General features: G+C 41.9%; 1 protein-coding gene across 7 annotated transcripts in view; it reads right to left on the bottom strand.

Annotated features, from left to right (window-relative positions):
* Positions 1 to 14,637, bottom strand: part of SUPT3H (SPT3 homolog, SAGA and STAGA complex component) — a 364,612-nt gene that overhangs the window by 206,078 nt on the left and 143,897 nt on the right. The window contains exon 2 of one of the 7 annotated variants that reach the window (XM_070732451.1): positions 5,044 to 5,178. The exons of the other annotated variants lie outside the window; for them this stretch is intronic. Coding sequence (XP_070588552.1) covers positions 5,044 to 5,051 — 8 coding nt within the window. The 5' untranslated portion in view covers positions 5,052 to 5,178. The remainder of the gene's footprint in view (positions 1 to 5,043; positions 5,179 to 14,637) is intronic. 7 annotated transcript variants of the gene reach the window in all.

The raw sequence follows: 14,637 nt of genomic DNA, 5'->3' as shown, positions 1-14,637 counted from the left end.
AAGAAACGATGGGTGAAAGCTCATCAGAGAGAAATTCAACCTGGAACTAGGAAGGAAATTCCTGACAGTGGGAAGAATTAATTCAGTGGAACAGTTTGTTCCTAGAGTTCTAGGTGCTCCATCTTTGGAAGTTTTGAAGAAAAGTTTCAACAAACATTTGTCTGAAATAGTAGAAGAACTCCTGCCTTGGGCAGGGGGTTGTACTACAAGACCTGAAAGGTCCCTTACAGCCTTATGAGTATATGACTCCAAACTGCTAATACCTACATGAAACTCTTCCATTAAGGACTCACTCCTTAAAGCTGACATGATAGCAGTATTCCAGTATTTGCGGAGGCTGACACAAAGAGGAGGTCAAATTATTCTCCAAAGAACCAGAGGGCAGGATAAGAAGTAATGATTGGAAACTAATCGGAGAGAAGCAACCTAGAATTAAGGAGAAAACTTCTTAAGTGAGGACAATTAACCAGTGGAATAACTTGCCAACTTGCCTCCAGAAATCATGGGTGCTCCATCACTGGAGGTTTTTAAGAAGCATCTAGACAGTTACTTGTCTGGGATGGTATAAGTTCTCCTGCTTGTGCAGGAGGCTGGACTAGTAAGACCTCAATTTCCTTAAAATAATTCCCTCACCACTGTCAAACTATTTACCAAGGCTGCATTACTATTACTATTAGTCTTCTCATCATTCCTATCACCCATCTACTTCCACTTATGATTTTATGACTGTAACTTGTTGCTTGTATCCTTATGATTTATATTAATATTTCCTGATTTCTTATTTGTACCCTATGAAAATTATTACGTGTTGTACCGCATGATTGACAAATGTACAGTATATTTTCTTTTATGTACACTGAAAGCATATGCACCAATGACAAAATCCTTGTGTGTCCAATCACATTTGGCCAATAAAGAATTCTATTCTATTCTAATTATTTCAACAATCTGAATAGCCTTTCAGCAAACACATCTTAGTGAGTTTTATATATCCTCACAGAAGAATATAAACACTTAGAAGCATGATTATTATTATTATTATTATTATTATTATTATTATTATTATTATTATTATTATTATTATTATTTATTAGATTTGTATGCCGCCCTTCTCCGATATAAATCAAACAAACAAACAAACCTTAAAGTTGTTTAAATCCTCCCAGTGGGGGAAATGAAAGAGAAATACGTATTGTGTTTTATTCGTTTCCAATGAAACCATTGGAAACTTTGAATTCTTAAAACTTTTGCTAGTTATTGAACAACTTTTCATAATACTTCGATATATACAGAAGAATCTGTACACAGAGAACCTAGGAAACCAATTAAGATTCCTCATGGTGTCCATATATTAAATCTAGAAAGCAAGTTATTTTAAAAGTTATATAAAAAAGGTAAAATAGGAGTACCCACTGGAATTTTTTGCTCCTAAACCGTTCCCCAAAATGTGACAGGTATGAATTTAAACACCTTTCTTGAAGGTATAATATGGAAATAAACATTGAAATATGTGTTCCATTTTTTTTACCCACATCACAGCAGCTTATTTTCTGGACCCATTTTTAAACTTAAGTTTAAATATAAAATAAATTGCTCTGGAGCTTACATTATTCATCCGATTCTAAAAGGTTCCCAGAATTACATAGCTAGTTGCTCCCTTGACTTCTGGAATGTAACATTCTGGCTAAATGGATTACATTTTCTGTAGCGCTTTCTGTTTTCTGTGTTTGATTGGATTTGACATTTGCCAATATATGATAGGCAGATACCCCCTTGAAGTTCTAAAAAGCAAAAGATGCTCAAACCACATCAGAAAATACCATTTAATTTTAGAAAATATAGGTATATCAGTACTATTTATTCTTTGGATAACAAGCAAAACTGTCCAATCTCACATTTTTCGACTTCTTTACATAAGGATTTCCCAAACTTGTTATGACCATTTTTATCATTATTGATTTTGACTGCCTTCAGCCACAGGATCTTTAGGTCCACAGTTTTGTGTTTAAATTCAGGCCAGCTGTTCCAGAGTTGTTTCCAAGGCTGCAGCATGTAGTCCAGTGTAATAGTAGAATTACCACGGATTACTACATTATCAAGGATAATTTTAAGAAAAATATTTATATATTGCAATAAAGGAGTTTGGATAGAAAAAGAATGGTTTGACAATACCTGCATAAAACAAAACACTAACAGAATGTAGAACTGCACAATTATGTGCAGCTTAGTTTAAACAAACAGCAATCTGTTTGAATGCACTTACAAAGAATGGATAATCAAACCTCTAATCCATAAAGTTTAAAAAATTATAGACTAGCATTCTAATTTTCAAAATCTTATTTACTTAATCTTTCTGTAACTTAATCTTGTGTACTACTAGAACAAAGAACATAAGACAAAAACATCATCTTTTCCCTCATACTTAACTAAACTTAAACTATTATGCATCATATTTTGCATAATATGCTTGCTAAATTTCAAGATAATAATAATTTTATAAAATCATAATAATACAAGTTTTCTTTCATTAATGTTTTTCGGCAAAGTGGACAACCTAATAAATTTCCCAGATTATGTATAAAATTACTAAACATTTAATTCCCATCTAGCTAAAGCCCAAACCTTAGCACCTTTACTCAATGGACACCTGAATTATCCTGAAAATTAAATAATCTTTTTTTTCAATTACATGTTTTAATATTTAAAAGGATTCATGTTTGAATATATGATGCCAAATGATGCCAAATCACCAGTTCCTCTGAAGGCTCACTTTAAATTTTAAAATCTGGAGAAACCTAGTACAGATGGATTGGTGACCTAATGTATTCTAACACAGAGAACTTTAAATAGCCATCCATAATTAATCCATTCTTTAGTTTTTGAAATTGAAGATAAATATTCCTAGTCTTGCCTTTGTAGTTAAAACTAATACTGAACATTATTGATTCATTTCTGCAATTAATGAAAATTATGGAACTCTGAGTTTGTTTGAAAGAAAACATAACAACAGAATACATTGATATTTTAGATTGCTTTTGTCTCATGGTAATTCTTTCAAATTTGCTGGATTTTTCTTATAGCTATAGCCAGGAGGAGTTGTTGTTGTTGTTGTTGTTGTTGTTGTTGTTGTTGTTATTATTATTTATTAGATTTGTATGCCGCCCCTCTCCGCAGATTCGGAGCGGCTCACAACACGAAGTTATAAAATGAATGCAAATGTGACAAAGGTCTACCTTGCCTTGTGCCTCTAAAACAATTTAGTATAAAAATATTTCTGAAACCACTGAGACTTTTATAATAGGGACTAAACAGATTTCATTGTATTCCTCCACATTCACATTTCATACAATAAAACTGAATACTGATCATTTAATTTCAGAATCTATTACCAGTATTTCTTTTAGAATGCAATTTGAGAATTTCAGTATACCTTTAGAAAAACCTTTGATTCGTTTTATTCTAAAACTTACATTTTAAAAGTAACATTCCAGGGACAAATAGTCTTATTAGAAAGAAGGAGAGACAGATCTTTAAATATATACCAATGCACAATCAAATCCAAGCATTTGGTTAAGTCTTAAAAGAGAAAGGGTACTTTTTTTCTTCTTTTTTTCCATTTGAGGATTCTTAAAACGGAAGTCTGGTGTTGCTCTTTCTCAGGAAAAAAGTAGGGTGAGAGCCCCTTTCAAACCCTCAAGCATTAGACCACACAAGGACATTTCAACTGGTCAAAGCTCAAAAATTCCAAAAGGAAGTCTTATGGACCAAAGAAAACAGCACCTTTCCCAAAAGAAGCTATTTGTGGGACAAGTCTAAGATTTTTACAGCTCAGACCCTTCTAGGAGTGAACCATCAAGATTGGTTATTAAGTATATATTTCTTTCTCACAAATATTGTCCCTTAATGAAATGATAATGGATTTGTGGATCTCCCAATATCAACTACTATGCAAAAAATAAGGACATAGACAATATAATCCCTTTAATAATCTAGCAATTTTGGTTAACTGACCACCAATTCACCACCCAAGCATCTCAGCCAAGTTAAACAAGCCAAACATGTCTACCTTTTCAATATATGAAGAAAAAATACATAAATCATGGGATATTAAACAAACAACTTTTGCTTTCACAGTTAACTTGGATTAAATAACCAGATCTTCCTAAAACCAACGAACCAAACGTTTTAGGAAAAGAGAAGGAAAGTGGGATGCAAAAAATTAACCACTACCTGAAAGGAATATATTATAATGGGTACATTATAATAGGGGAAACAAATAAAGAAGCAATGTTATCAAACAATACACATCAATAGTGATGTGATACTGGAACTGAAAAAGTCTTATCTATGAGCTATATTCAAATATTTTCTTTATACACAGATGTTATCTTTCTCAGGAAAAAAGTAGGATGAGAGCCCCTTTCAAACCCTCAAGCATTAGACCACACAAGGACATTTCAACTGGTCAACTGGTGTAGATGTACACGTTACATTTTTTTTCATCGTTTCTTCATCTGCTACCTCTCTTGAGGGTATGTCCGTTGGGACATTAACAAGGAACTAGTAACATAATTTTTCATATTTTCAGCCACATTAGTTAAAAGGATGATGAATTCAGAGATGTTACAAAAGTGGAAACTTTCCATTAAAACTTTACACTATATGAGGACTATATGAGCACAGATCCAAATGACATACACAGTATCACTTCAAAATCAAATATCATTGGTCTATATCCCTTCCTCCAGCTCCAGTGACCCATGGCTGCACTAGAAGAATTCTGCTAGGAATGTGTAGATTCTTAATGCATTTGTTGAGGTGGGCTCAACATTCTGGGGGAGATGAAAAGAAGTCATTTTGCAGGAAGAACCACATTCAATATGATTAAATTGACTTTCAGAATGATAACAACTTTGGATGAAAAACAAAAATGTAAGAATGGTCCTGGCCTGAAGATGATTAAAATTATATAATAGAAATAAAGGTAAATGTGTGGGCATTAAATTATGCTATTTCAGCTTGAGTAACAGTATTTCGACTTACCTCTCCATCTCCACATCCTTTCAAATTTGGAAAGTGAGAGAGGTGAGAGAGAAAGAGAATACTTCCCCATCATATTCACAGACGTTGTCGTCAGGCCTGGAACCCTTTTTGTATTCGGGCCTGTCGCATTTTCTACTGTGGGAAAATGGGAGGGTGGATTATATGGAGTAGGTGATATGTAGTAGCCTAAATAACATTATTTCCAGAAAGACAAGGCTGCTATGCCCTGTCTCTGTGATGAAGTGACTGGGAGGCATCTTCAGTTTTGGATGGTGCCTGATTGGATCGTGTGATAAGACATGTGGGTGCTGGGCAGGGACTTAACTTTTCATTTGGGTAGAGAAAACTGGAAACTTTCAGATTTGGGTTTTTCCAGATGTTGCCAATATGACATCTCTAATAAATAGGAGCTTTGAGGAATTTCTAGCCTCAGAGTTTTATCTCATTGGGTGTGTTTATTGATCATCAGGAAGCAGTATGTGACTAGTTTTGCTCTATTTAGGACTCATTGAATTTAGGGGATTCAAATCCTCTACAGGGAAGTTAGCTCATGGACCTTTCATTGTAGATGATTACATAAACTGTATTAGTTTTGGAATCTATCCAGGTCCTAGTGCTCAGTGATACCGCTAGACAAGAAATATGAAATCTATCAAAATAGTACGTTCCACCTTTTCTTAAGCTCTTAGAGCAGAAAAATACAGAGGTTGCATTATGCCATACTCCTATATACTGTACATGGTTTTATGTGACGTCCTTATCGAATATTATAGTGATAATAGAATAATCTCTTGTATTCATCTGTAGAATACTGCTATATAAAATTTTCAGTACAGCTCAGTAAAGAAGTTCACAAAAGGCTCTGATATTTAGCTTGCATATTTTTCTAACATAAAATCTGAACTAATAATTACACAAATATGAATCAATAAAACATTATAATAACCATATTTATAAATAAGAGAATAAGAAAATATAAACACGGCTCTGCAGCTGAACAAGAGACCATGCCACCCTGACATATAAAAATTATGTTTGAAAAACGATCAGATTTGGGGGGGGGGGAGGACCTTTAGAGTGGTTGCCTTTGAGTTAGTAAAGACTCTTGACAACTGCTTGCATTAGTCTCCACAGTTATCTTTATGTATCATTTTGCATTTATTTTCCATCCTAAAATAGCAAAAAGGACCGTTGAACTTACCTGAACGGTCTTCTCGATGCACTGCGAGGAGAGTCCAACATGGGTGATACTTCAGCCTGATTGGTTAGGAACTGAGTTAGATTAGCATAATAATTAGCTCCGCCCTGTAGCCACCCCCCTATAGCTCAGTCAAAAAAAACGAAGGAGTAGTGCAATTAACACAACTTTATTAACTCAACAATAAAACTCGACTGAGCCCCTGGGCCAAATGGCCGGGATGGGATTGGACTCTCCTCGCAGTGCATCGAGAAGACCGTTCAGGTAAGTTCAACGGTCCTTCTCCAATGCACTGCTGCGGAGAGTCCAACATGGGATATACCCAAGATCAAGATAACAGGGCGGGAGAAGGCTGGACCAGGGGCGCATGTAATTCACACACCCTCTGCAGCACTCTCCGGCCAAAGGCCGCATCAGAGGACCCAAATGAGTCCAGTTTGTAGTGTCTAATGAATGTATTTGGGGTGGTCCAAGTCGCAGCTCGGCAGATGTCCTCCAAGGGAGCCTGCGTGGACCACGCCGCAGAAGTTGCCGCACTCCTCGTGGAATGCGCCGTGACATTCTCCGGTGCTGTTCGTGATCTTGCCGTATATGCAGTAGTTATACAGGAAGTCACCCAGCGACTCAACGTTGTAGGAGATACCTTGGCTCCCATCGTAGATGTTGCAAAGGACACGAAAAGAGCCTCTGTTCTTCGGAATGTGGCCGTCCGGCGAATGTAGATCTTTACCGCTCTACGCACGTCTAGCTTGTGCCAGCGTAGTTCCAGCGGGTGGTTCCCCTGTGCGCAGAAGTCAGGGAGAACAATGTCATTGGACCTATGAAACAAGGTGTTCACCTTTGTCAGGAAGGTTGGGTCCAGGCGTAACACCACTCTATTGGGGTGGAAGCGGCATAAGTCTGGTCTGACCGAAAGGGCCGTAAGTTCGGATACTCTTCTGGCCGATGTGATGGCCACTAAGAAGGCTGTTTTGAAAGACAATAGTCGAAGTGAAACAGTACGGAGCGGCTCGAAGGGCGGCGCTGTTAGGGTGTCCAGGACAAAGGAAAGGTCCCATGATGGAAATCTGTGTACTGTTGGAGGCCGGAGATTGGAGGCTCCCTTGAGAAAATCCCTCACCCAGGGGTGATGGGAGATGGATCTCCAGTCATTAAGCTTGACTATGGTGGAGATTGCTGCCACCTGCCTGCGAAGGGTATTCGGGGCTAGCCCTTTGTCCAAGCCTACTTGTAAGAAGGTTAGCACGTGGTCCACTGATGCTGATTGTGGATCCACTCCCTTAGCCGTGCAGAATTGGAAAAAGGCTGACCAGGTGGCCTGGTATATCCTTGTGGTGGAAGGCCTCCGGGCTGCCTGAATTGTGGCTATTACGTCCTCCGGAAGTGCCGCTGCCTTCATTCTGGTCCCCTCAAGTGCCACGCGGCAAGCTTCCACCACTGGGGGTCTGGATGGCAGACTGACCCCTGGCTGAGGGAGACCAGGCTGATTGGAAGCCGCCATGGTGGTGATGTTGACAGGTCCATCAGGTCCGCGAACCATGGGCGGCGTGGCCAGTAAGGTGCGATTAATATTATCTCCGCTCTCTCCGCTATCAGTTTTGCAATTGTCCGATGGATGAGACTTACTGGTGGAAAGGCGTACAATAGGCCCTCCGGCCATGGGCTCCTGAGGGCATTGACCCTCTCGGCTCCCGGTGACGGGAAGCGGGAGAAAAAGCGTTGCAGGTGAGTGTTGTCCGACGTGGCAAACAGGTCCACTAGCGGCTTTCCATACCTCCTTATCACAGCCTGGAACGCCTCCTTTCCCAGGTGCCACTCTCCTGGGTGTAGGGTGGACCTGCTGAGCCAGTCCGCCTGCACATTGTCCACTCCCGAGATATGCTCTGCTCTGAGGGATAGCAGGTTTGACTCTGCCCAAGACATGAGGGCGTTGGCCTCCTGCATTAGCCTGCCCGACCTCGTTCCCCCCTGGTGGTTTATGTGGGAACGAGTGGCCACATTGTCCGTGAGTACCAGTATATGACTGGCCTGACACTCCTTGTGGAAGGCTTGAAGAGCTAGGAAGACCGCTCTCAGCTCTAGAAGATTGATGTTGGTGTCTTCTAGATCCGCTGAAGTCCACAGTCCCTGTGTCACCTGTGTCTCCGAGTGTGCTCCCCAGCCCGTGAGACTGGCGTCTGTGGTGATGACCAGTTCGGTTGTCCTCAGGAAGGTGGAACCCTGAAGCAGGGCCGACGAGCGCCACCACGGGAGGGAACGTCTGACCACTCTCGGTATTGACACTAGGCGATGAGAGTGGCTGGATCGACTTCGTTGGTAAGGAAGGAGAAACCACTGTAGGGGCCTGGTGTGGAGACGGGCCCAAGGGACAATCTCGATGCAGGAGACAAAGGTCCCGAGCACCTGCGATAGGAAGGCCAAGGATGCCTGCTTTTGCTGACAAAGAAGATTTACCATCTCTTGGATCTTTAGTCGACGTTCCTGGGACAGAAAGACCTTGCCTATTTGGGAGTCTATCACTGTTCCCAAGTGAGGGATACATGTAGTGGGAGTCAGATGACTCTTGAGGAAGTTGATTGTGAAGCCATGATCCCTTAGGGCTTGAATGGTTACCTGTAGATCTGACTGTGCTCTCTCTGGATCCCTCGATAAGATGACTATATCGTCCAGATACGCCATCAGGCGCACTGAACTGGATCTGAGGGATGCCGTTAAAATGTCCAAGAGCTTCGTGAAAGTCCGCGGTGCGGATGACAGACCGAATGGCATTGCCCTGTACTGGTAGTGAAGGTCGTTGATGCAGAACCTGAGGTACTGGCGGTGGTCTGCGTGCACTGGTACGTGGAGATATGCCTCCTTTAGATCTATGGAGGTCATCCAATCGCCTCTTCTTATGCAGGCAAGAATAGTGTGGAGTGAATGCATTTTGAACCTGACATACTTGATGTACAGGTTGAGCTGCTTCAGGTTCAAGATCAGCCTGCATCCCCCCGAGGCTTTTGGTACCACGAAAACTATCGAGTAATACCCCGTCCCCCGCTGATCTGGGGGGACCGGCTCTATAGCCCCAATGTCCAACAGGTGAAGGACCTCTTGCTGCAAGAGAGCCCTCTTGTGGGGGCAGCTGGTCCAGGGACATTGGATAAAACGCTGAGGTGGTGGGTAAAGAAAATTGAGTCTGAGACCCTGGTAGACAGTATTGAGGGCCCACGAATCTGTGGTTGTACCGCTCCAAGCTGAGGCAAATGCCTGGAGGCGGCCTCCAATAGGGATCTCCATAGCCCAGTCATTTTTGTCCACGGAATCCCCTCTGGTTGGTGTTTCCGAAGGGTTTCCTGGATTGCTGGTACTGCCTACCCCTATTGTTGTATCCACCTCTGCTACTCCTGAACGCGTTCTGGTTGTATCCACTGGAGTAAGGCCTTGGATTCTGTGTGCCCGCCGTGGCAGGCTCCTGGCGAAAGGGCTGGCGGCGATAGAAGGGAGTCTGGCGTCTATCTGCTCGCCTGGCTGATCTTGGTAAGACCTTTTTCTTGTCCTTATCTTCAATAAGGACCTTGTCTAATGACTGGCCAAAAAGTTCTGACCCGTGAAAGGGTGCTGAAGCTAGGCGCCATTTAGACTTAGCGTCAGCTTGCCAGGATCGAAGCCAAAGCAATCTTCTGGATGACAGGGTAGCTGCCATTGCTCTAGAGGCGAATTTTGTTGCGTTTAAGGTGGCATCCGCTGAGAATTCGGATGCCAAGATCAGTTTACTTAGGTCCTGCCTAAGTCGCCCATCTTCTGGGCCCACCCTGGCTTGCATCTCTTGTAGCCAGAGGATACTGGTCCTGTTGAAAAAGGAGGCGGCCGCGGTCGCTCTCAAGGCCCATGAAGCCATCTGATGGGTCTTGTGAATGAGTGTCTCTGCTCTCTTATCCTCCGGCTTTAATCCCTCAGCCAGGTCCGACGGGACCACCGCGTTGGAGACCAAACTCGCAACTGGTTGATCAATGGTCGGAAAGGATAGTAAGTCCTCAATTTCTGGATCGAAGGTATAGAATCTACGATCCATCATAGAAGGCCCCTGTGCTGCCGCTGGATGTTCCCATGGGCGTTTGACACTATCCACAAAAATCTGTGAAGATGGTATGTGGTGGGATTCCTTTTGTGGCTTGTTGAATAGCCTCTCAGCTGGTTGTAAGCCTGCTGCTGCCACGGGAGGCTTGGAAGCATCCGTTACCGTGGCTACTAGTTTAGCCTTCCTTAAAAGGACATCGTAGAGGGCCGGTTTGAAAAGCATCACTGACACGGGTTGGTCTGGTGGTGGGGCCTCATCCTCTGACAGGTCGCATTCGTGATCTGTGTCCATCTCCTCCTCCTCCATTTCAGACTCTTGTGGGAAAGTGGAGGCATGTGGTACAGACCAAAGGTCCCTCCTAGGAGGCCTATTCTGCGATTCATCCTTCTGTTGGGAGCCAATGGACACGCCCTGCGTATATGCAGTGGTTAACATGTCTTGCAAGGCAGGTGGCATGGACTGCCAGGTCTCATTGGCCCTCAGCCCCGCTGCTGATGGGGTGAATGTTGCAGAAGGGGGTGCATAACGTGGTTGAGGAGGCTGGTACCATGATTGGGTCTGGGGCATTAAGAAGTCAGACCTCTGTGGTTCAAACAGCTGCTGAGGAGCCTGTCTTTCAGGGGATAACTCTGCACTGTGTACAGAAGCCCCAGAATTTCCTTGTGCCCCTGGGGAGCAGCTTGGAAGCCATTGTGGCAAGCCTGGCTGAGCTGGGCAAGTAGGCAGTGGGAGAGGCGAAGGGTTCAGCGGGGCCTGCTTTTGGGCGGCCTCCAGCTGCGCTTCTAAGGCTTTAATCTTCTTTTCTGCTTCCTTTAAGGAGGAGGAAACCTTGGTTTTGGCTCTAGAAGAATGGGCCTTGGTGGTAGATTTCGGGGCCTCCTCCCTCCCAGCTGCAGCCTCGGTAGGGGCACTGGATGCTTGCTCAGCCATCCCCACTTGCTATGTTACTCACGTTAAGTAAGATGAGCCTATATTCCTTCTATCAGTGAACTGGAATACGTGCAAAGATGACCAAACGGGCTCTGTAGTTGCGAAAAATGGCGCACAGGAAAAGGTGTGGTCACCTGGGAATGCTGGGAAAGGCTTGGAGGAAGCTATGGTTCCTGATAAATATGGCGGGCGCAGCCAAGCGCGGGAAATTCGAGGGGCGTTACTGTTATAACAGCCAGTCCCCCAAAATGGCGGGCGCAGTCCAGCGGGTGGGAATGCCGGCATTTAGCCCGATGACCACCTCCTGCAGCCCAACCTTCCGTCCGGGGGCAGCTCTGGCCTCGCTGGCTGCCACAGCCCCCGCTAGGTCGTCTGGCGGTCGCCTGTCTCGTCGCCGAAACCGCCGGGCGCGCCGTTTCCCAAAAGCCGACAAACAGCTGTTAGTCGGTCTTTTGAATCTGCCGCCGAATTCGGCGGCTCCTCGTCTGGCGCGGCAGAAAGAGCCTCGGGGAAAAACCCCTTCTCCGGCTTGGAGGGCGCCAGCGGTGAGCTCTAAAGAGTGAGGGAGGGGGGTGGGGTGCCTCTGGGGCCGCCGTACCTTCGCCCCTCCGAGCTCGATGAGGTTTGGCCTCGGAGGCTAGGGACCTCAATCCTCTCCACGTCTCTGGAGTAACCACTGGGCATGATGGTGGGGTTTGGCCACGGAGGTCAGGGACCCAGCCCAGGGAGAGCCGTACCTCTGGGCTGCTCCCACGGAGGGTGCGAGCCCTGAGGAGGTAAGTAGTTGCAGGTTTTACCCACGGAGGGTAGCCCCTGAGTCCTCTTATCCTTTTCTGTTTCTGTAGGAAAGAAAAGGAGGAAACACAAGGAGAAAAATTAATACATTTAATGCATTTAATACAAATTATACATACATATACAAAAATTCAACAGAGAAGTAAACTCTAGTCCCTATCACTACGACTGAGTTTTTAAGACTGAGCTATAGGGGGGTGGCTACAGGGCGGAGCTAATTATTATGCTAATCTAACTCAGTTCCTAACCAATCAGGCTGAAGTATCACCCATGTTGGACTCTCCGCAGCAGTGCATTGGAGAATAGAATTTTCTCCCTATTGCCCTGTGCTAAAAGAAAGAACCAGATCACCCAGTGTGCACAATCGCCACTTGATTTGCTGGATTCACTTCCATCCAAGTCCAGTCCCTGAGTGAAGAACCACGTCTCCACAGCCTTATAAAGATTAAAAGAGTGAAGGCTTCCTAAGGATTAACATACCAATTCACAGTTTCAAAAATATTGCTGGGCATGCATCAATTCACAATATAATTAATAGCCGCCCCGAGTCTTCGGGGAGGGGCGGCATACAAATCTAATAAACTATAAACTATAACTATAGCTAAATATTGGTACAATTTTTGTTTTGCACTGAGAATATATTATTATACATTATAATTTTGCCAATAGAAGGCTATTGTTAACAATGATATTATAAAATAGAATAGAATTCGTTATTGGCCAAGTGTGATTGTCAGTATACATAAAAGAAAAGATACATCTGTCACGAATCATGAGGTACAAACACTCAAGGATTTCATAGGGGTCAATTAAGCAATCAGGAAATAATATTAACAAAAATCTTAAGAATAACACCCTTATGGTATTATCATATATTCACACTATCAGAGGCACAAGACGCTAAAAGAGGCATTTAAAGGAACAAAAAACAATAATCTAATTTTGAAAATGAATTTGAAGCAGGCATTCACTTTTTTTTGCCTCAACACAATAAAATTAAATATTTTATTATTTTATACACAAAGAAATAATCACCATCTAAATCAGATTGCAATTTTGAAGTGGTATATTTAGCTCCCTGCCTCATTCAAATATTAAAAAAATATGTTTATTATTAATGGTAAAGGAGGAACAGAAAATTAGCATACTGCGAAGCACCACCCTTTAGAACCTTATTCCTATGCAGGAGCATCTTTGCTCCCCCAACGATCTTACTAGGATTGTACAGAATATCTGGAGATGGATTATTTTGTCTTCTATTCAGATTTCTGACTGGCCATGCCTTACTGTGACAGCCATTTTGGGAGCATATCTTTCATAAGCTTTCAAAATTTCAGATATGACCCTAGCCCAAAACCTGATTAAGTCCCCTTTTTTATAATTTATATGCTTTAACATGGTATATAGCAAATTTCAACTTTGGGGAGGATATCATTTATATATTTTTATTTAGTGGCAAGATTGTGGCTTCACGAAGTCTGCTGTATTTTTTATTTTATTTCAGGTTTTAAAATAATAAATAAAGTTTGTTTTATTTTGGGGCACTGAAGCAAAGGACATCTCCATTACGATGTACCAAAATAAAAACAATTTCTTGCCTTTAAAATAAAAAACCAGCATGGAATATTTTAACTCAATAAAAATTAAAGCGTACATATTTTTCAGCTATAGTATTTATTAAAATGCCCGATTAGAGTTTAATGGTCCAGCATGAGAGAAAGCGACAGCTTGCATAGCTTTTAAAATAAATCTTTCCTAAACAGAAGCCAACAGTTTTTATAGCAGGTATGGAAGAGGAAAAATCTAAGTAGAAAACTGGAAGATTTTCATACATTAATAATGTTGTGATTGGTTTTGTACCTAACGATAATGCTTTTCATTAGCAATATTTTTTTTTTAAATTCAACAAGAAGTGTGAAAATAATGAAATTTTGCATTCTTACAGAGCTAGGAAATATGGTTACCATTCTGTCTTTATATGGACTCCTACCATTCTAAAAATACTGTCCCACAGCTGTTTAAAATTTATTTTTTTAGACCATAGCACCACTGTTTGGTTGTTTCCAATTTCTAAAACCACAAATAGTAAAAGTGTACTCAGTCTACTGCAAACATAAATAGCAAATGCACGCTTCAGCACTTTTAAAAGGATATGGAAATTGGCAACAAAAATGCAATTCATGTTGAAAATTTAGGATGGCCTTGCCATATTTCTTGAGAAATACAATCAAGTTAAAATTAGGAAGATCTCTACTAGCTGGGTGGCATTTTTGCGTTTATGTTTTTTTTAAAAAAAAAAAAAGCTGAAGGACATTCATTATGCAATTTCTGGCTCTTGATAGAATGCAGGAATGGTTCCTTTGATAAAACCACATTCTCTCAACTTACATTTAACATTACACAAACATCTTTCACCTTAGATATCCCCTAACATTAATATATTCAATCAGAATCATCCTACATTCCTCAATGACAAATCACATGCCTTTGTTGAGAATGATGCTAGAATTGGTCCTCGGAGAGGAGTGGCATATAAATGATAGAAACATAGAAAAATTGAAGATTGATGGCAGAAAAAGACCTCATGGTCCATCTAGTCTGCCCTTATACT

Source organism: Erythrolamprus reginae, chromosome 1 (genome assembly GCF_031021105.1).
Source record: "Erythrolamprus reginae isolate rEryReg1 chromosome 1, rEryReg1.hap1, whole genome shotgun sequence".
NCBI lineage: Eukaryota > Metazoa > Chordata > Lepidosauria > Squamata > Dipsadidae > Erythrolamprus > Erythrolamprus reginae.
Note: the sequence above shows the minus strand (reverse complement) of the source record. Positions and strands in the feature narration are given on the sequence as shown.